This window comes from Seriola aureovittata, chromosome 21, assembly GCF_021018895.1.
Source record: "Seriola aureovittata isolate HTS-2021-v1 ecotype China chromosome 21, ASM2101889v1, whole genome shotgun sequence".
NCBI classification, from domain to species: domain Eukaryota; kingdom Metazoa; phylum Chordata; class Actinopteri; order Carangiformes; family Carangidae; genus Seriola; species Seriola aureovittata.
In genome coordinates, this window is record NC_079384.1 from 6285036 (window position 1) to 6306983 (window position 21948).

The 21948-nt window shown below is 42.2% G+C and overlaps 2 protein-coding genes across 4 annotated transcripts; one reads left to right on the forward strand and one right to left on the reverse strand.

Annotated features, from left to right (window-relative positions):
- The first annotated feature begins 308 nt into the window (after positions 1 to 308).
- On the forward strand, positions 309 to 20485 carry slc38a10 (solute carrier family 38 member 10). Of its 3 annotated transcripts, none has more exons than XM_056365269.1 (18): positions 309 to 505; positions 706 to 976; positions 2945 to 3062; positions 3496 to 3541; positions 3805 to 3898; positions 4109 to 4252; positions 6386 to 6510; positions 10874 to 10976; positions 11382 to 11564; positions 12339 to 12450; positions 13741 to 13847; positions 13951 to 14104; positions 15687 to 15857; positions 15944 to 16390; positions 16491 to 16577; positions 17531 to 17551; positions 17972 to 18112; positions 18193 to 20485. In XM_056365269.1, exons 2-18 carry the CDS (start codon positions 887 to 889, stop codon positions 19374 to 19376), a joined length of 3327 nt encoding a protein of 1108 aa, XP_056221244.1. In that variant the 5' UTR covers positions 309 to 505; positions 706 to 886; the 3' UTR covers positions 19377 to 20485. The 3 variants fall into 3 exon arrangements, with proteins under 3 accessions (XP_056221244.1, XP_056221245.1, XP_056221246.1); XM_056365270.1 differs by lacking the exon at positions 6386 to 6510 and adding an exon at positions 7294 to 7418; XM_056365271.1 differs by lacking the exons at positions 6386 to 6510; positions 17531 to 17551 and adding an exon at positions 7294 to 7418.
- ndufaf8 (NADH:ubiquinone oxidoreductase complex assembly factor 8) lies at positions 20478 to 21913 on the reverse strand. Its single transcript, XM_056365340.1, has 3 exons — positions 21628 to 21913; positions 20912 to 21022; positions 20478 to 20824 (listed from the first exon to the last, which is right to left on the reverse strand). Exons 1-3 carry the CDS (start codon positions 21706 to 21708, stop codon positions 20804 to 20806), a joined length of 213 nt encoding a protein of 70 aa, XP_056221315.1. The 5' UTR covers positions 21709 to 21913; the 3' UTR covers positions 20478 to 20803.
- Positions 21914 to 21948: the final 35 nt, after the last annotated feature.

Here is a 21948-nt window from a genome sequence, read left to right on the forward strand (position 1 = left end):
CAGAAGAAAAGCAGTATTAAAAAGAAATATAATGCAAATAAAGTAGGCTACAAGTGGTTCATTATTTTTTCATAGCAGTGGCTTAACGTAAAACAAAAGTATTTTTTATAATTTTTTTTTTTTTTTAATTATAAAAACTTAAAATTGCTGGAAAGAAAGTAAAAAGGAAGATAAAAAGGGCCCTAAAGTATATCCAAAGAATATCCAATGGCAGTAAAGTCATGTGACCACTAGTGGGCGCCCAAGTATTTCCACAGTATTAAACCCAGCGGACTGTGTCGTCTTCTCTCACCTCCTCGACTCGCAGCCTTACTTCCTGGATACGCGCTCAGAAAAACAGCCAGGTTGGATTTGTTATTATCATCTTACAACGAGTTTCCGTGGCTTATACACTCATCAAACACGAAACATCCCGGCGATAGATGGTCGTTTAATATCACGAAATCACCGATGATAACGTAAAAACAGTACAGAGAGGCGGAGGGCGCAGAAGTCGTAGCGAAAGGTGAGTTAGTTCACGAAACTATTAACGGTTAAATTAGCTTGCTAGCTGAAAGCTTCAGTCTTAATGATCAGTTTGTGTTCATTTTAATACGTTTAAAGTTGGCGTTTGTGTTCGTCTTTTGTTATTGTGTGTTTTATAAAACAAATGAAGGTTAAACCATGTCAAATGTTACCCTCGGTTGTTTCTGTGTTCTTCCCCAGAGCGCCACGTCATTGATCGGCGGAGGAGTCAGAAAAACACACCCGGAATTTAGTCCGAGTCCCCGCTTTGGACGAGAAAGATAAGACGGGTATACTTCTCCGTTAGCCTTTAGTGTGCTGCTGTCACCGGGCTGTTTTGTTTTGTCTGGCCGAGGGTGGACCAGTCAGATAGCGGTTCAAAATGACGGCGTCCAACTCGGGTCTCATCATGAACGTGGTGAACAGCATCGTCGGAGTCAGCGTGCTCACCATGCCCTTCTGCTTCAAACAGGTGGGTCGCCTGCGGATGGGCAGGTGCTGCGATAAAAAACTCTCCTCTGAAACCTTTATTTTGACTGGATTGATTATTTAAGTAAAAATAAAACTGCATTTAAAGTTTTAGAAGTTAAGGCAAGAAAATGTACTCAAAAAACGAAAAGTGCTCATGCAGAATGAGCCTTTTCAATATCTAAGCTGTGCCTTAATGCTGAGGTTAGTGAAGGTGAAGGGAAATAGTTATTGCAACGTTAATATTAGCTTTTATTTAAGTCCATTAATATCACACATCAGGCAACATAGGGAGCCAGTCACGTGCTATGAAAACATGATAGAGCATACTTTATATCTGAAAACTTTTGCATGATTTGGTCCCCAGTACATCATACACAAATTGTTATGCATGAAGTAAAAATGAGAGGTTTCAGCTTGTCAAAAACAATATTGTATACAGTCAGTTGTAGTTTTGGGTAATGTATTTGTTTTACGGAGAGGTTTTTACAACATTTATTCTAACTTTATTGATGTGAAAGAGCTGGAAAATATGTTCACATCACAAGTCGTAGCCCTCAAAATGACCATGAAATTGTTAAATCAACTCCTTTCTAAAACAGTTTCAACAAAAACTGAAAATGATAACCTTTGGCTTAATAATGGGAGTATGTTTCATTTTGGCCTCTGTGTGTTTTGTGTTGTCAAGAGTGTGAACTGATATTTGCTTAATGGTTAAGTTATTTTACAGCCTGGCAACTTCCTCATTAGGTCAATGGATGCTTGGTTGCATCCCAGTCTGTTGGCAGACTGCATCAAGAGTCTTTATGCTCTTCCTGTTCTATCATTCAAACGCCCTGTCTTACAGGTTGTGGTACATACTGGAAAAACACCGCAGGGAAGGGTACTAGCCTCTGACTTAGAAAATAAAAGAGTTAAATATTATTGAGTATCATCACAATGTGATGTCACTGTTGTGAGGGAAAGTCAGTCTACTTCATGCATCACTGCCTTGCTGTGCTTGTGGTTTGTGGCCTTGAACGAAGAATACACAACTCAAAGCAAAGTTCTATGTTCATGCTGTTCAGTAGGAACATAAGAAGATGAGGAGTTACTTTAAAAAGCCAGGTTTACCCCAGAATGAATATTTTCATTGGGCCATCGCTTTGTATTTAAAAAAATCTCTCCAATATCTGAAGATAGTGTGACTACAACTGAGATTTTAAGAACCACCACACTGTCCCCACCCCAATTTTCATCAATTTTCATCTTACTTCGGTAATTGAGCTGCTGATATGGGATTTAATTTTAAGTTTCAACAATAAATCACAGTTTTTGTTTGTTTGTGTTTTCTTTGGGGAATCTAATTTAGTGATTCACACATAATCAATCACCATCAAGTTGTTAACACTCATAACTCATAACTAAAGCATTGACTATAATATGATCAGGATTATTATAATAATTCCTTTTCTACTGAAAATGATGGAGAAAATTAGCCGCATTTAGCAGAGCCTTTGGCATTTGGAGCTCCTTTGTGGTTATGGTTGTCACACAGGTCTCTGTTAATGTTTTATCACATACTCAGTGGAAGCTAATTTTTCTCCTGTTATAGATTAAACTGATTTGCTTAACTCCTCTGGGCGAATAAAAGTTAGGTTATTTGCTGCATTCTTTTGTTTGATTATCAAGTGTGAGTATAATTTCTCTCAGACTTTTCCTCTCTGTGGACCTTTATGTTTTCAGCCAAATGCTTATCATAGAAATATTTTATATTAAACTAGCTAATATGTTTCTTCCTTGGACCGGAGTTGTAATTAGTTTTAAAGACTAAATTTGGTAGATAGATGGATAGTTTAGATGACATTTTGACTGTTAGCCAGAACATCAAGGTTACTCTAACAATGCTGTGGGTATGACTTAATAGAAGAGACTAGATCAGGACGGGTCTGTGAAAGTATGTCTGACGTACGTTACCTCTCTGCTCTCACAGTGTGGGATCGTGCTGGGAACCATACTGTTGTTCTTCTGTTCCTGGATGACCCACAAATCTTGCATGTTCCTGGTCCACACGGCCAACAACACCAAACGCAGGACCTACGCTGGACTGGGTGAGTTTACGTTGTAAAAATTTACATTTTTATGTAAATAAATGTTACATTTGCTGCTTTGTATTTATAACAATACAGTAGTTTATATGTGGAGGGTTTGTTTTTGTGAGGTCATCCAGGACGGTGATGGTGGTTGCAGCAGCCACTGCTTGTTTAAAATGGAGGTAGTTGGTAGTTAGCATCATGACTCAGCAGGGAAATAAAATTGTGTCAGCTACAGAAACTTAAATTTCATTGACAGAAAGCCTCATCAGATTATAAATTCAAGCTCCTGTACTGTAGTATACTCAGGAAACAAAGAGTGTGTTGGGAATGCTAGATAAGCATAGCAATGATAGTTTGAGCTCAGGTATTATCATGACAGGCTATTTTAGGACACAGCCATCTGTTTGTCTTCACGTTGTTCACACTGACATCATTCCCTTCTCTGCAGCCTTCCATGCTTACGGGAAACCAGGAAAAACACTGGTGGAGACGAGGCAAGTCTCATTATTTATTCATACCACACATTATGCTGTATTTTAAGTGTAGACAGTGACTTTATTTTCTGCAAGTAATCGTTATAGAGCTTTGAATGTTGAGACATTTAAAGTGGTTCAGTTCATTTAGATCACCAGTTGTATATAGAAAGATAAATAGAAAAGTTCAAAGGTAATATAAAATGGATTTATTTCCAAAATCGTTGACACTGATAACATTTGAATTTGCACCTGTCTCGGTTTTCTCTCCTCTGTCCCTGCAGTATGATTGGATTGATGTTGGGGACCTGTATTGCCTTCTATGTTGTCATTGCTGATTTGGGATCAAATTTCTTCGCTCAGCTGTTGGGTTTACAGGTTTGAGATCATGACTTTTACACATATTTTTGTCACAATCTTTGAACATGTTGCAACACTGATTGATCAAATGATACATGTCATCTCCTTTCTCTTCTCTGCCCTGTTCTTAAACAAAATACTCAACTGTAGCAAATGTTCGAAGCAACAAGCAGAGGATGAGAAGAGTCGAGATGATGTTGTTTTCTTGTGTCATGCTATCGTTTAAAGGTGACTGGCAGTTTTCGCGTGCTGCTGCTGATCGCCGTGTCTCTCTTCATCGTGCTCCCGTTGAGTCTGCAGAGGAACATGATGTCCTCCATCCAGTCCTTCTCCGCTATGGCTCTCATGTTCTACACCCTCTTCATGTTCACGGTGAGCACGCCGTCACACAGACAGCTACACTCTACGCAATGCATCTGAATAGGCTGCAGTGGAAAACACTTTGGCGATGCTGACAAAGCTGAACAGTCAAAATGCCTGAGATAAAAACCTATCATGTTAGCTATACACTGCACCGCAGTATATCGTTCCCAGTATTATAAAGTGTAGCGACAGTCTGACATCTGTAATGCTGAAAGATGACGTTTAATTAAATGGATCCTGCTAAAGTTAAAAGTGGTTAGAGATTTAGAACAGCATTTAGGAAATTCATCAGTAATATTATAGTCATGCAGTCGTAATACATAGTGGATTAATATCTGGACCAAACTAATCTACCCTAGCAACAGAAGACAGTTTCTCTTTTTTTGCTCATGCGCATTTTCTTGCATTTTCCCATTTACTTTAAGTACAGGAATTGACATGTTTTTCCCCCTGTAGTATTATGAGCAGTAGTGTAGTGTAGTCTGTAATATTCATATGTAGTGTGCTACATATGAATATTAGAGGTCTCTTATGTCTAACCTGAGTTTACCTTCTCAAGTTACCTTCTGTTTTAAACTGAAACCTGTTTGATTTTGTGAATATTGTTTGGATGAATGCCATTTTGTTGTATTTTGCGTTAATTCCTTCTTATTTGCTCCATTGTACTGTATGTCTTCCTTATCAACACAATATTGTCTTGCTCCTCTTTTTTTTTTTTTTTTTTTTTTTTTTTTTTTTTTTTTTTTTTTTTTTTTTTTTTTAAAGAGCAGATTCACACTCAATCACATCAGGCAGAAAACAGTTGCTGCACAGCTCTTTATAGGCTGAAACAAAGACTTTCCCCTGGGATGGAGACACCACTTGGAAATTGGCCCCTAGGGACATTTTAAACACTGTAAGCACAAAGTAAATGGTGGTCAGATGGTCAATTCCACTTAATCACAAACCTTTGCAACTATAGGGAATTGTCTTTCTATAGTTGCTCATTTATTATAAAAAAAAAAACAAAAAAAAAAACTTTGCCTATGAGAGATGTCAATATGTTAAAATGCATTTTTATATATTTTAGACTTCCTCTAGACTTTTGTGGTCCATTCATTTGAAATACTGTTTATATATCAAACGCATTTCCCACAAACGCACAACATTCCCATTTGTACATTTGTACTTTTCTGCCCCAGCTAATCAGAATTCATCAGCAACACCACTAAATATTTCTGTTAACACAAGCCTTAATAATTATTCGGATATATCCTTCAGGAACTTCGAAAGAATAACATTTCATGTTTAGCTGTGTAGCCCTGCCTCAACTCTTTCATGATGTTGTGGCTGCATCTTTCTTTGAAACGTTTTAGTCATGCTGCATTTTTGGCTACACCACAACCAGTGATGTCCCTGCACCAGACAGTTTAATACAAAACTGCTGTGACCAGAAAAAACATGTTGTAAATGAGTACAGAAGACACATTTTCTTTCCACTCTGCACATTGTAACCTCGTAGATGTGTTTGCAAATATTAATCGATTGAGCGTATTGTTCATACAGTGTCAGAAAATGGTCACCATAATTGCTTTGATACCGAGGTGACATCTTGTCGAACCTGCAGTCCAAATCCCAAAGATATTCAAATGAAAATGCTCCCTCACAGCTGATAGATGGAGTTCAGTCATAGTCCAGTCCAGCAGCACTTTTCTGCCCCATGTGGTTCAGCTCATTTACTCTTTAAATGTGTGCACACACAGTTTGTGTGTGTGGCTCTGTTCCACTGACCCGTAGTGCTGCTTCCACAGCCTTCAAACTGTTTACAGTGTCTCTGTGTGGTGTGACTTTTAGTTCCATAGCATGGCGATAACCTGGAGCAGTGGTGTGGTGTGTGTCTGGCTTTAGATCCAGGCCCGGCCCAGCCCGGCCCACTCCAGACCCCTAACCCTCTAACAGTGACGTATCTCCTTCCCTCCCTCCTTTCATCCTACCCTTCGTCTCTCTCCTTTTCCCCTCTGCACTACTTTACTTCTTTCTCTCCTTCTGTTTCCCTTGTGTCCTTCTGTTCCTCCTCACTCCCCTTTACTACCTCCTCTCCTCTTCTACACCCTTTGTTTGCTCCCCTCTGTCCTGCTGCTGTTTCTGCTGCTGGTGCTGTAGATAGTGTTGTCGTCTCTCCGCTACGGCATTATCTCGGGCTCCTGGGTGGAGCGGGTTCACCTGTGGCGCTTCAAGGGCGTCATTCAGTGCCTGCCCATTATCGCCACAACCTTCTGCTGTCACCCGTAAGTAAACCATGGAAACCACCCCCAAAATAACACCACCGTAAGGGCAGTGGGGGGGGGTGGAGAGTTAAGGAAGCCCAGTGTGTTCCTCGCAACTTTACGCTCCTTAAACCCCCCCTCCCACCTGAACCTTCCACCCACTCTTCTCAGTCGTCCCCATTTTTCACCTTTTTAATTCTGGTTTGGTCTGAGCCATTTCAGATCTGTGAGTGTGTCTGTGTGTGTGTGTGTGTGTGTGTGTTTTTGGTGGCAGTAGTAATAAGGCAGAGGTGAAAGTTAAATCTTTGCTGTGCTCACACCACCGCCCCAAACCCAGGATGAGCAGCCTGGGTCTGGGCGTGGAAGGCTGGAGGGTTATGGAGTGTTCTGCTGTCCTGTGGGACTTTAGCAGGTAATTAAAGGAGCAAGACGAAGGAAACACATGCTGATTGAAAACCTGTGGGGTAGTTTTTTGTCTGGATTACCCTTCGTATGCTGTTGTTTTTTTTTTTTTTTTTTTTTTTTTTTTTTTAAATCAAATTTACAATCTCATTGTTACTCATCACCTTCATTACTCAACGTTTTCAGCTATGACAGGTTTTTTGTTCAGTATGGGGTTTCCTGTCATGTCTCTTCCCTTCTCTTCTGATTTTCTCTCCTCATTCATTACTTTCATAATCTGTCTGTGAGGCGTCAGCATGGGTGCAGCCCCCCCCCCCCCTTCCTCGTGCTCTCCCCCCTCTTGTCTTCATTTGGTTCGGGCCGTAACTTCCACTCCCCCCCCTTCCCCCTCCTTCCCCTCAGATGGTGCTGTCCTCGTTCAAACACGGGCTGCTCAGCGGCTGGTGGCTAGGGCAGGTCTATGTGATGCGCTGGGAGGGCGTGTTTCGCTGTCTCCCCATCTGTGGGATGGCCTTCGCCTGTCAGTCGTAAGTACTCCTCCCTCCCCTCCACCCGCACAGGACCATGTACTGACACTAATGTCAAATAAGGCTATAAAGAAATCTTAAAGTTGAAAACTCATTGACCCAGAATGACAGTAGTCCTAAAGTTATGTGCCAGGTAAACCCTGAAATATGGGCTTTTCCGCTCGGCAATACAATAAATTGAATCTTTCAGTTCTTCACGTACAAATTGAGCAAATGTCACGATTAGTGCATGTATTCTTCAGTAATTCCTTTGAGCCACAGTGGAGGGTTTGGGGTGAGTCATGTAAAGACACTCACAGATTTGTGGTTGGTAAGTTTTATCTAGTTGCAAAGGGAGGCTGCTTATTTGCTAATGTGCTTTTCACAGTCAGCTCATCCGTTTCTGCTCCACCGCTCAGTCTGACCACTGTACAGTTAACCTGGGATTTAAACGGCTTTTTGTCCATGCTACTGCTTTTTGTTTTTATCCGATCTGATGGGAGTAAAACTCAATTTGGCCGTTATGGAAGCAAACGGCTGTTGGAAGACAGTGTCATTCAGTTGACAAGTTAATTTTTAAGAGGAACTCAAACTCCTAAGTAAAATTTGTTGCTAGAAAAATTATCAAAAAATGCATAAATTGATGACATACAAACAAGACCTTGAGTTTTAACTTGGAAAAACTTCAATAAATTTAAATTTTCAAAATATACATGGATTCAGACCTAGCCAGTGTGGCATATACATATATTGATATTTTTTAATTTTCCCAGATAGTACGAGGGTTTTCATGCCAATCTTTCCATTCCATTAACTTTCCCCACAGTGACGGCAGAGATCACACTGCTGCATGTCACTTCTCTCAGCTTCTCTGAGTCACCATGTTCATTTATTTCTTCATTTTCACCCATCTGCATGCTCTGTCACTGCCTCTTTTGTCCTGCCCTCTTCGCTTCAGCGCTTGCTCAGGGATTGCGGTGAGTTGAGCAGGTTGTGGGAAACGTGTGAAGATCTGATCTGGGGGTGTACGAAGTCTAGTCTCAGATGTGAATGCAGGGAGTCTTATGATGAGGTCATTAGGGGCCAGATGTTTGGGTGGTGGTATATGGGTTTGTTTGTGTGAGAGTGAGTGAGGTAAGTGGCAGGAGTGGGTGACTGTAGCCTTGAGACTGAATCGAGACTTTAATCAATGTAATCGCACAAAGCCAACATAACATTATTGCAGAGCGGGCGTGTTCATTAGCAAGTGAGGTGTGTGCATGTTAGCAGAAGAAGAAAGTGTGCGCTTGTGTGTGTTTATGCATGTGTGTTTTGTGTGTTGGTTCCCACTAGTGGTGCTGAGTGATATTTGGCAGGGTGATTTCTTGGCCTGTGGTCAGGCCGAGCGAGGCAAGCGCTCCGTCAGGCGGCAGGCAGCTTAAGCCAAACCACTAATCAACACATTGGACTGCCGCCATCTTACAGACACACACTGATGTATTCACAGGCTGATTAAACAGCTCTCAGCACATTGGATTTTTATTACATTCATGAAATGTGTTTACTTTCAGTTAAAACATTACTTAACATCACCATTATGACGGGATGGGAGCTGGCCCTGTTGTTTTTTGGCTGCATGTTTGAATTGCGAGGAGCAGTTAGCTCATAATAGAGGGACATAAGAAAAACATGTGCGGTGAAAATGTCCCTCTGTGATGCTACTGTCAGCATGCTTTCAATTCAAGTTAATGATATTATCTTCAGCACACACTCCAGCCCTCCCGACACACACACACACACACACACACACTTCCACACACTCACTTTAAAGAGCTTCTCCGTCATATTTCCTCATTTTTAAAGGGCAGCGTTAAAGCAAATAAAAACACATTACCCTCTGAGTCAGGACTATTGGGTGACCATTAGATGCTTTAGCTCCCCACTTACAATATGCCGTTTTATTTAACCTTGGCTCTGAGATTTACTGGTTTGCGGATTAAACAAGCATCAAGGAATAGCACCACGGGACAGTGCTTGCTCATAAAACCAGAGTGTGTGAAAGAGAGACAGGCAAAGAGAGAACGAGAGGCAGAGAAAGTTATGGTCTCTCTCTCTCTCTCTCTCTCTCTCTCTCTCTCTCTCTCTCTCTCTCTCTCTCTCTCTCTCTCTCTCTCTCTCTCTCTCTCTCTCTCTCTTCTCTCTCTCTCTCTCTCTCTCTCTCTCTCTCTCTCTCTCTCTCTCTCTCAGAGCTCTTCTGCCTGTTTCTTCCTTTCACTTGAATATAAGAGAGAGAGAGAAAAAGAGGAGCCGAGCACAAAGAGTCTGCCAGGAAAGTTTATAATGCTCTAAAACCTGCCAGGCACTCACTGTTATATATAAAGCCTGTAAATTCACCGGTTAATGTGCCAATGGTCCCCTCCACACTGCCACAGTCTTTTATAGCACAGAGCAGAAAATGACAGAGAGAGACACCTGGGCAGACAGACAGACACACAGACAGACACACAGACAGACACACAGACAGACAGTCTCAGGTTCAACCTCAGCCCACCTTGACTACTGTCACCCATTCTGTGTCACACACACACACACACACACACACACACACACACACACACACACACACGGGTACACTTCATACACACCTCACCCCCCACTGCCATGTCATGAATTTCATCCACTGCCCCTTTTGAGAAACGACTGCAATTAAAAAAAATTGGAGACATAATTTTTTTTGTCAATTGTATTCATAATATGAAGAGAAAAAAAATCCACATGCTGAAAAACTTGTTGCATTCATGTGCACGTCAGATGAACATACATACACACAACTTGTATTTTGATGCGCTTCATCACGTCTTGTATCTAAATCATATCTGGCTGTATGGATGTGTCGTATTAGTGCTAATTTATATACGTTGGAAGTGAGCTCCATTCTTAGGAAACGATGCCGATATCCACATAACAGCATGTATGACTTCAGAATCAGTCAAACAGGAAATCTGGCTACATCTTAGCAGACGATAGATATCTTAGTTTAATGTCGCTCATGACTGCCTCACAGTGTCAAAACTCTAATGGACTAAAAAAAAAAGCAAAAAAGAAATCAGATGTCTGAGTAGGATGCTGACAAAGACATGAGGACAGTGATGCATCATTTGATTACTGAGTGGCATAAATGGGGCCCCATATGGCTGCTCATTAAAGAAAATCTATAGAGCAGTTTCCAGTACCAGATATTAAGCATGTAGCTACATAGACCATGACTGAGCAGCTGTTTGAACACAAAAAACCCAACTGTGTTGATTCATGTAACTTCTATGGGTCTACTTTCCTCGCCCTCCCTCCAGACTTTTGGACGGTAAAGTGTCCGTAACAAAAGTTGTGTGTCTGATGATTCAGACGACACATGAATGCACAACAACAGTACCAGTGTGGCGATGTGTAATGCGGCATGCAGAGCGTGTTTTTCTTTTTGGGCTGCTTGTCTCTCACAGGCAGGTGCTGCCGACCTACGACAGCCTCGACGAGCCGTCCGTCAAACGCATGAGCACCATCTTCACCTCTGCCCTCAACGTAGTCACCATCTTCTACATCACTGTGAGTGGAAATGACACCGCCATTCACACCCGTCACATTTGTCTCTGTCACTGCTGTTGCATGGAAACCTTGCTATTTTGTTATTAGAGCGCCGCTTGTCCTGATCCTTTTTCAGGCATTTTCAAATCACCACCTAAAGAGTTTGTGTATGATGTCAGTGACTGTTTTTAATGTCTGTTTCTTATTAGTAATAAATACATTTTTTTTGGTGTTAAAATTGGTCAAACTGGCTTTTCAAGAGTCTTGAAAGGTGACATTTCCTTCAGACAACACAGCTGATGTCTTACACATGAGGAACTTATCCCCAGTTAGAAAGAAAAAAACACTTCTTGATATCATTTCTCCTTTTTCTTTCCTCTCCTCTCAACCTTGTATTTATGTTCCCTCCACTTCTCTCTAAACCAGGTGGGGTTCTTTGGCTACGTCAGCTTCACAGAAAACATTGCAGGCAACGTGCTGATGAACTTCCCCTCCAACCTGGTGACAGAAATGATCCGTGTGGGCTTTATGATGTCTGTGGCTGTCGGGTTCCCAATGATGATCTTGCCCTGCCGCCAGGCCATCAACACCATGCTTTTTGAGCAGCAGGTGGGCAAATACTACTCGCATACTTCCTGTATAGGGTGTGCAAAATGAGCAGGACATCTTTGAGTGTTTATGTGGTTGGATACCTAACTAGAAATACCTTTCATGTCATTTCTTTTTTTTTTTTTGTAAATAATGTTGATAGAGAGAGATAACAATTTGAAAACAAAGTGTGTGTATTAACACGTATACCCCTTTATATGTATTCATTTAAATCTTTTCATTTTACACTTTAACTGATTGTGGAAGTAGCAGGCATTCATCGTCTCTGTGGTGCAGTTTGACAGATGGACAGAAATGTGTTGCTCCATGTAAACACAGCCCGCTGAAGACACTTGCTGTGGTTTTTAACTGTGACGTCTATTAAATTTTTATCATATCCAGATGTGAGCGCAAGCACATAAACACATCTGGCTTGTTAAAATCCTGTGACATGTACTATTTCTTATGTAATTTAGAAGAATTTCTAGCATTTACAATGTTGAAAGCTTTTTTTTTTTTGTGGGGGGGGGGGGGGTTCGTCATTCATGTTCAGAATTGCACCATAAGAAGGAAACAGGAAGTCTAGTTTTTGTTTTTGGTTGAAATCAGATGGGGAGTGTGGATAGTACTGGCAGTGTTGTGGCCACAACACATGAGTAAATGTAGCAGAAATGCTAAGTAGTACAAGCTGTGTGGTGTGTATCATCAAGAGACAAAAATCAACTTGTGCCCTGGAAAATGTTTTGTTGTCTCACCATCATTTCTCTCCCTCCCTCCTCTGTTTCTGTCTCGCAGCAGAAGGATGGGACGTTTGCTGCCGGGGGATACATGCCTCCTCTGCGCTTCAAGATGATCACCCTCTGCATTGTGTTTGGCACCATGCTGGGAGGCATTCTCATTCCCAACGGTGTGTGTGTGTGTGTGTGTGTGTGTGTGTGTGTGTGTGTGTGTGTGTGTGTGTGTGTGAGTGTGTGTGTGTGTGTGTGTACACAATCGGGCACGAACTGAATGAATTAAAACTGTATGAGTGTTCATATGTGTGCAGCTTATTGGCTGGAGGTCTTTAAGGTGCATGTGTTCCTTTATGTGGGCGGAGTAGCTGGGGAGTTTTACGACATGTGTGAATGTGACTTTACGAGTCAGTGACTGTCACACTCTAACACAGTCCTTAAATCAGAGCCCTAACTTTTATCCCCTTTTAGACGGGCAGACGGGAAGATAGGGCTATTATTCTCCCAGACTCCCCCTCTCTCACACACACTTAAACACACACTCACAAAGTCCGTGTACACACCAATACGGCCTCTCTGTCGGGTTCTTTGAGTCTTTCCGTCCCTCTCACAAACGGCTCCAAAATGGTGGAGATGTAAAGGTTAGCATTACTTTATGTTTTATTCATACTTTTATATGGTGGCTGTTTGTTAAACTTGGGTAGACACACACACACACACACACACACGCACAAATACACACAAATACACACAAATACACACAGAGTGGGATTGGATGGCTCTTTGTGTGTCTAATCAGACTAATAGACTGAGGAGAAGGGAGGTAAGGACCCTGGGGAGAATGGACACTAAATCTGAGGGAGACAATATGGTGTCCGTCCTCTGGATGAACGATGGGTTTCCGGGCCCGACGCCCAGCCGGCCTGGTCTACAGAGACAGGGGTGGGGCCAGGGTTCGCTGCTGCCAGGAGCAGGGTGCCATGGATGGGGAGCCTGGGCGGGTGCTGGTTATGAATGGCAGAGGCAGGTATGAATGGAGTTAGCGATTCGGAGCATAGATTTGGAGAACTGCTTTAAGTTATTTGGCAGAAGAGAGATGGAACAGAACCCTCTCAGCTCTGGTTCTGTTGGTGCCAATGTTTTGCCCCGTGGTCTCTGCAGCAGTGGCTCCCAACTTTTTTGATTTGACATACCCCCATGTTCCCATCAGATAAGCTTGGCGTGAGAGAGGCTGGATCTTTCAACCATTTAACCATTACTTTTAGCTAATTATTTTAATAATTTATGCATAACCTTCAACAAATTCTTACAACTTTTTATCCATTCATTTTTTGGTCATTAGTTCAACTGTTTATTTATTACGAGCACATGTATCCTGCAGAACTTCCCCCTGGGGTACACGTTACCTCTGGTTGGGAGTCACTGCTCCACAGGACCACAAGATAATCCCTGTGTTTTTCTTTTAGTGGAAACCATTCTGGGTCTGACTGGAGCCACCATGGGCAGCCTCATCTGCTTCATCTGCCCCGCTCTCATCTACAGGAAAATCCAGAAGAATGGCATCATCGCTCAGGTTCACATAGTCAGAATTTGCACTTTTCCAATCATTTTCATCACCGAAAATATAAGTTGATTCCCTGTGTTTGACAATTCTTCTCTTCCTATCTGTCCTGTAGCTGGTGCTTTGGGTGGGTCTGGGCATCCTGCTGGTCAGCACCTTTACCACTCTCTCAATTTCGGCAAGTAGCCCTGGCACCAGGGTCCAACCCCCTTCTCCTGCAGCGGCTGACAAGAACAACCTGCTGCTACCAGACCCCCGTGAACTCAACGGTAAAGATCATGACATGCGCTAATGGCTGGCAATCACTTATCTACTTGACAGACTGTAGATGAAAGTGGTTTACTAATGAGCCATGGAAACATTTACCTCAACGGGCTGGAGCCAGTGTTGTCTGCAGTGTCTGAAATTGGACAGCAGTGCTGCATGTAATTATTTCATGCAAAAGGCACCGGCGGCACAAGAGACATGTTTATTTTTTGTTTTATTTTCAAAGTCGTGGATTGAATGCAGCGCCCTAAAACAGCAACATAAAGAGAATACGAGCCAGTAGCAAAGGGCGAGTGAAATTAAAACAAAAGCACAAAGCCACAGCAAAAGAAAGGGTTTCTTTTATCTCTGTGAGAAGAAAAGATGGAGACAGACAGAGTGACTGATAGACAGACAGACAGACACACAGGCAGGGTGAGGAGATAACCTCTTGATAATATCTGAGAGCAGCACTGAGTACTTGACATTGATGGAGCAAGAGTGATGCCCTTCAAACTCCAGCAATTTCTCTCCACTCCTCTACCTCTGCTCATTTCTCCTGCCACCCCCTCCCCCAAAAATACATTGTCTACAGCCCTCATCTCCCCCCATATCTCCTGTGGCAGCTATAAAATGCCTGCAAGCGCTGGCTGTGTGAAGGAGTTGATATGGTTCGGGGAGGGTAGAGGGGTACAGATGAGACGAATGGAGATGAGATGTAAAGGAAATCTGTGAGAGAATGTTCTCGGTTTCAGGGTGAAACAGAAAGAGACAGAAACAGTTTCACTTCCTCTTCTTTACCTCATGGTTCTCCTATTGCATCTTTTTTTAACCTGTCCACTTACACCAGCAAAAGTCTGTCTATGTCCATCTTTGTTATTCTTTCTGATTGTCTTTTATTCTACTACATTCCTTCCTCCCATCTTTGCTCGATGTGAAACTCATGTGGTCTGACCTACACACCCATTTCCTGTCAGTTTCAATTATAATTCATCTCCCTTTTCCCTCTCTTCTCTGTCTCTCTCGCTCATTTACTATACTGCAGCAACTATGTCCGTCTTGCCATTGTCAGTATTTGCTGCCACCTGGTGGAGCTACTCATCAGAAATCAGCAGCACATAATCAATTACAGCTCAGTGTATCAGTGTGTGCAGTCCATGTGAGATATTCCTGGGTGTTAATTTATTTTAATGCCAGCAGTTTATGTATACAATAAACACTACTGCACAAGAAAATAAAAGAGTAAATTTCAGATCTAGTGATAAATATAATGCAGCACAATACAGTAATTTTGTTTTTCTCAGACGAGAGAAAATACTGGAATAAATGAGATGTCACATTTATGGTTTCTTAATTTAGTCGCAGTAATATGTCTCATATTTTCCAGACTGACTGTACAGTGTGTGTGTGTGTGTGTGTGTGAGAAAATGCAGCAAACACAAATAAAAAGTTTATGAGTAATGGGACTAAACAAGAGTAAAAAATATCCTAGAAAACTCAGTTTTTATAGTTGTATAAATCTGTTATTATAAGACTTATGTTCATCGAGGTGATTCTCTGCAGCAGTCTGTGTTGTAATAGATTGTTTTGTGCATTTGCCTGCAGACAATCCTCCGAACAAGAAGCCAGCGGAAATAGAAAAGCCAGACCTCCCAGGTGTGGCGGTGGTACAACCTGTAGAGAGGGACCAGGCCGAGCCCCCCCAGATCAAAGGACCAGTGGAGCTACCTAAGAGGAAGAAGGAGGAAGAGGTGCAGTTGGACCGTCCTGATGCTGGTAAGGAAACTGAACCATAACTGGAGCCTTCACTGGATGTTTTATGAGCTGTGTAGGAATTCACGAGGCTTCGTCTGTTTTCCCAGGTGTCGCGGTGCCAGAGGGAGAGGCCCATCGCCATGAACCTCCCATCCCTCATGATGAGGTCAAGGTAGACACAAGAAAGGAGGAAGAGAAACAAAATGTTGACGGAGGAGAGGAAGAACCCAAAAGAGATGGAGAGCATGTTTTAGGGCACGATGCGAAGGTAGATGACAGAAAAGACAATAAGGTTGAAGAGAACCCAAAGCCTGCTGAGGCTGTTGTGGGGAAAGAGGAAGTGGATTTGGGTGGAGGTGAAGTTCTGTCCAATGAGGTGCTAGAGAACCAGGCAGCGCAAGCAGGCAAAAAGCAGGGAGTTCCCCCGCTAAAGGAAGTGGACAAGCTCGATCCTGTGAAAGATCCTCTGGCAGTGCAAGCGGTCGCGGTGGCCAATCCGGCTGTGGTGGTGCAAGTCGAAAAAGCGGGCAAAGCTCCAGATTCTGCAGGGAAACGTGAGTATTTGTCGTTGTCCTTGTAGAGGAAGGGAACTAGAGCGAAAGAAAGATCTAGAGAAATGCAGCACTGACCTTATGATATTTGGTGACTCTTCAGTTCAACTTCCTGAAGGAGAGCATCGTCCTGCGGCAGATGAGGCTCCAGCTGCAGACAGCAAAGACACGGGAGACGAAAAGATGGAGGGTAAGAGTAGAAAACCTCTAAATCAAAGGGAGTAGATGTGAGTGAAGTCTTTAGTCACTTATCAGAAAATTCTGGTAAAAAAAATTTGACAAATCCAAATTTAAAACTCAACTTTGGTATTTGGATATACATTTTTAAATCTCTGTTTTGATTGGATGTGAGGTAATCTAAAAATATTTTAAAAATCATGCAGTAGAGGGTGGGGATGCCAGTCTCTCCACCAACAGCTGCCTCCATGGACCAGAATGCAGTGCAGCTCCAGCTTTGTGGGGGCAGTGTTTATAGCCTGTGCAGTACAGTGGCCCTTTGACAGTAACGCCCAACACATGACTGTTTTCTGTGTTAGCCCTAAGTGTGGAAAACATGACAGCATCACTATTGCATTTCTGCTATTGTGTGTCCGGTGCAGAAAAGCCCTGATGGAGTTGCACTTTAAATTTAAAATATTAATATTAATATTATATAATACTATATACTTTAAATTGAAATATGAGAAACAGTGGCAGGTTGTGAGAGGGTGCACAAAAGATTTAAATTGTAACACTTTTTATGATTATATAATAACTGATTGATGAAGGTTGGGTTGGTTGATTTTCTTCAGTTAATTGGCTCATTCAGGTGGTATTGTAATAGACTTTAGAGAGGTTTGCTGTGGTCTGCTGCATGCTGTTTATGCCTCTCTTTTCCTCATCTCACTTTGCTTGTTTTATCTTGTGTAATCTCATCTGCGTAATCTGCTCTTGCTCACTGCGCCTATTTCTGAAGGTACACATGGAGTAAGACATAGGAGAGATGTCTTTCTTTTACTTCTTGACCTGGCTTGATACTTTTACCAGTCTTTTTTTGGCTGTTGTTGACTCTTTTTTTTCTGTTGTTTACGTTTGCTCTCTCTCTCCTTCTCCATCTTTATCCCTTTTTCTTTCTTTCTCTTCTCTGCTGGACTCCTATCACAGTGATAAAAAAGTTGGTTGCAGGTATGAATTCCCTCTTGCCTTTACTTCTGTTTACTTCGGCTTGCCATTCAAATTTTCTGTTATTCAGTCACTGGGCCATTTATCTATTAATAGATATTTACATATTCATACAAAAAATATGGTAATTTGTGTATTTATTGCATAATAATGATGAATGCACCAGCGTAGAATCCACCCACTCACCTCACCCTCTAACATAGTTTGTGTGTGTCTACAGCTGCCCATCCCAGTTTATGTTTGAAGCTAGAGTTGTGTGTTGGAATGAATCCGTTAATAGTGGGTTATTGTCTGTTTCCCCTCCTCTCTTACATAGAGCTTGGCCCTACAGCCTAACTGAGCTTCTTACAGACGCCTAACCAATGTATATTTCTCAGACCAGTTTCAGACTTGTTTTAATCCAACGTCTCTGTCTCCATGTAGAGGGCCAGCTCGACCACGCAGTGCTACTACAGGTGATTAAGGAGCAACAAGAGCAACAGAAGAGACTTCTAGACCAGCAGGAAAAACTACTGGCTGTCATAGAAGAGCAACACAAGGAAATCCACCAGAAACAGCCTGCTGGTGCGTATACACATTCTTTTTTTCAGATATTAGTGCCGACATGAGACATAGAGTGTAGACAACGTGTTTATGTCTTAAAGGCGCTGCTGATGGTGAGGCAGAGAAAGGCGTCCAGGAGCACTTGGAGGGGATGGAAGGTGGAGCACCCAAGCCCAAAGACTCTGGACTGGCCTCAGACCAGAAGCAGCACAAGGAGGCAGCTGGAGCCGGAGTTGGAGCTGGAGAAGGAGCCGGAGCCGAAGCTGGAGCTGGAGCTCCACAGGTTGGAGGGGTTGGGCCTCCCGCTGTGCCCCAGAAACAAGCTCTGGCTGTGGATAAGGTTGCTGAAGCCGGGGAACCTAAAATAGCTGTTCCAGCTGCTTACAAGGAGGATGTCCATGTTGCACCTGGAGGAGAATCTCATAAACAGAATGAGCTGGGGGCGAGGGGGGTGCCACTGGGAAAGAAGAGACCCAACGACCACCAGCCTGTGCCTCAAAATGATCAGGCAGCTCAAGTTAAAGATGAGGAAAATGTTAAACAGATAGAGAAAGCGGTTCAGGCAATACTAAAAAAAGAGGAGCTAAAGGAAAAGATGGCCAGAGAGCAGGAGTTGGAGAATGAGAGGATAGAGAAAGAAGTGCAGGCAAGGGTGGAGAAAGAACGACTGGAGAGGGAGAGAAAGGATAAGCTGGCCAGAGAACAGGAGTTGGAGAGAGAGAGAGTAGAAAGAGAGAAACTCGCACAGCAGAAAGCTGAACAAGAGAGATTCCAGCAGGAGATGCAGAAAGTAGGCAATGAAATACATGAGAGAGCGAGGAAAGAAAAGGAGGCAGAGGAGGCTCGAGAGAGGCTGGCCCAAATGGAGCGAGCTATAGAAGCCCAAAAAGCTGAAAAGGCTGCGCAGGGGGCTGAGAGAGAAGCCGGCGAAGCTTTGAAGAAAGGAGGACGAGACCTCAAAGAGAAAGTTGCTGCTCAGACAGACCCCAGAGAAGGTGTGGAAGACAGGGCTGTCAAAGCCGATGCTCACCCCCAGGGCTCCCACGAGAAGGTCAGGGACCAGGGGGATATGGATCTAAAGCGGAGGCGCAGGGCAGTGGGACCTAAAGAGGCTGGAGGCCCCCCAGAGGAGACCGGGGGGTCCAGGGGAGTGCCTGGGCTGGAGCCCCTGCTGGAGCTGGGGGGCTCAGACCTGCACGTGGCCCTGGAGGAGCAGCTAATGGCCGGGGCTATGGTGCACTCACGGCAGATTAAACAGGCCTCAGAGGATGAGCCAGCGAAATAACACACATCAGACACATACACACACACACACACACAGAGTCTCATTTAATGGTCAGACAGCAAGTTCACACACATTGTACACCTGCAGGACCTCCTTATACTATGGATCATGATATTGTTGCCTTACATTCTCTTGCCTTCAAGGACAAAGAGGAACGTTTTCTCTTTCTTGATACTGTGTACTCTGGAAATAACCCAAAGTCTTTATTAAAGAGCAAAGTGTATGTAAATATTAACTTATTTTTGTCTTGTGGCAGAAAATTATGGATATAGTTATTGTTGAAATGTATATAAATCTATGCAAATAGCATTATATGGAGTGTTTTGACAGGGCAAAAAATAATGTTTGTATGCGAGTCACTTTAATTCATTTTTTTACTCACCTGCGGACTCTGCCTTTCTGCACGATCGATGTTTGTGCTTTATTGTGTTGAGTTTTTGTTAAAAGTTCAGGACAGTTTGTGTGTTTCTTTTACTCTGAGATGTAAATATTGTAAATCTGATATGTCTAATTGTGATCAATGTGTAGGATCTCTTTGAACCTACAATTACTAGATATTGGATGTGATTTGGATTCAGGCCCTTTCATAAGTGGTTTCTTTATACTTTCAAATGAAAGTCACTGAATTCAACCTCATGCTGGAGCTGCGAGGTGTACAGCGTAGCCTTACTGCTTGATAAACTGGACCATGAAGCAGCTTGATCCAGACCATCTGGATCTACGACTGTAGTTAATGATCATTCCTTCTTCAATATCTATTCCTAGTTGATTTATTAGTGCCTTCTAATCCATATGCTGCAGTAATGATTGTTTATCAAAACAAAATGTGGCAGTTTCTCAATTTGTGGTCTTTTCTCTTGCACAAGACCCTCCTTACTGTAAACGCTACAGTAATTTTAATATACATGTACATTGTGTTCAGGAAATCTGGATTATGTTTGTAGTGATTTTTAGTAATCCAACTTTTCTTAGATTTCCTCCATCCGTTGGCACTTAAACACATGTTGGACCTTAGCTTTGTACAAGAGGCTATTTTTCTGACTATTTTTCTATGTGCATTGTATTTCTGGACATTTTGGTGATAAGAATAAATAAAAGATATAGTATAACCAAGGCTGTTGGTCTTTATTCAAACAAACTAATAACATCAGCAATTTTTATTCACATTTCTATATTACAGTTAAATGGAGCTCGCATATTCTAGGAAATGGCAGTGCTGCCAAAAATACATGGCTTTGTACATTTTCCATTTCAACAAAGTTATTTAAAAAAAAAAAAAAAAGTAGATTTTTCAACACATGATACACATTTCAACAATCCCACATAACTTTCAGCATCACAAGCCACTAAGAACTTCTTCTGCCACAGTCAGTTTGGAGGTTGCCCCACTGTATTTGCTCCTCTAAGACAACCAGGACGGTTTCCATTCATTTGGCTCTTTTCTTGGCCTGTAATTAAAAAATAATAGTTTAAATAATGACCATCATTCATCTCTACAGTAAACCAGGAGGAGGATTACTGTCTTTGCCACTTACTGCGTTTGTAAAGCAGGTCTTCAGTGCTTCGAATTCCTTGGCACACAGGTCCTTCTGCAACTCTTGTCTGCCTGTTGTGGTAGCTGCCACACACTTGCCATATGCTGCTGCCTGAATCACACAGGAGTTGATATTAGACAAAGAAAAACAAAGTGAGATACAAGGTCCCCTGACCCGGAAATCTATCCAAGACTGAGTGACATTGATTTACAGGAAAATTTCACACATGAAATAAAAAAAATAAAAAGATTCTCCGTTTCTCTACTGCATGCACTCTGCTCTTGTTTTTGTTTATTTTGTCGATTTTTTTGTTACTACATTCTTACTATTATTCTATTTTCGTATCTTTGTTTGCTATTTTTATTTCTACAATTTGTATCATATGTTAATTTAACTTTTCAACTTACTCATAGTGTTGTTTGTGTATCATAGAGGGATTTCATTGCGTAATCCTGTATTGTGTAACTACAGTAAAGCTGAACACACTCACCCAAAGCAAAACCTTCGCCATAATATACTAATACATGTTGAATAATTAAAAAAAACAAAAACAATTTTACAGTTAAACTACTGGAGCCGCCCGGTAAGTTAATAAGTGACATGTTTTGGGGTCTTAAGCAGGTAGCTCGACTGAATTAAAATGCGAAATTAGCTATTTGTGAGTTTAAAGTGCTACGGTGCTAAAATGTCCCTTGCTCCTCTGTGACGCTGCTCACCTCTACCGCACACTGTGCAAGAAGGTCGGGGAAAAGTCTTAATTTCTCGCGATTGCGACTCCACACGTTTGTCCCAGACATGTTGCTCTTCGGGCGTCCACAAGTCCTTTTAGGTCTTTTACGTCAACTGCAAAGCACAATACGCAGGAGTCGATAATCCCGGCACCGACGCTGCTTCACAGTGTGTCAAATTTAATGGAAAACTTGAAAAATACATATCAATGGGCAGATGCGGCATTCTTGTAAACTATAGACAGCGCCATATTGTTGACCCTGTCATCAAGGAAACGTCCAGCTAGAATATTCATTAATGTGATTCGC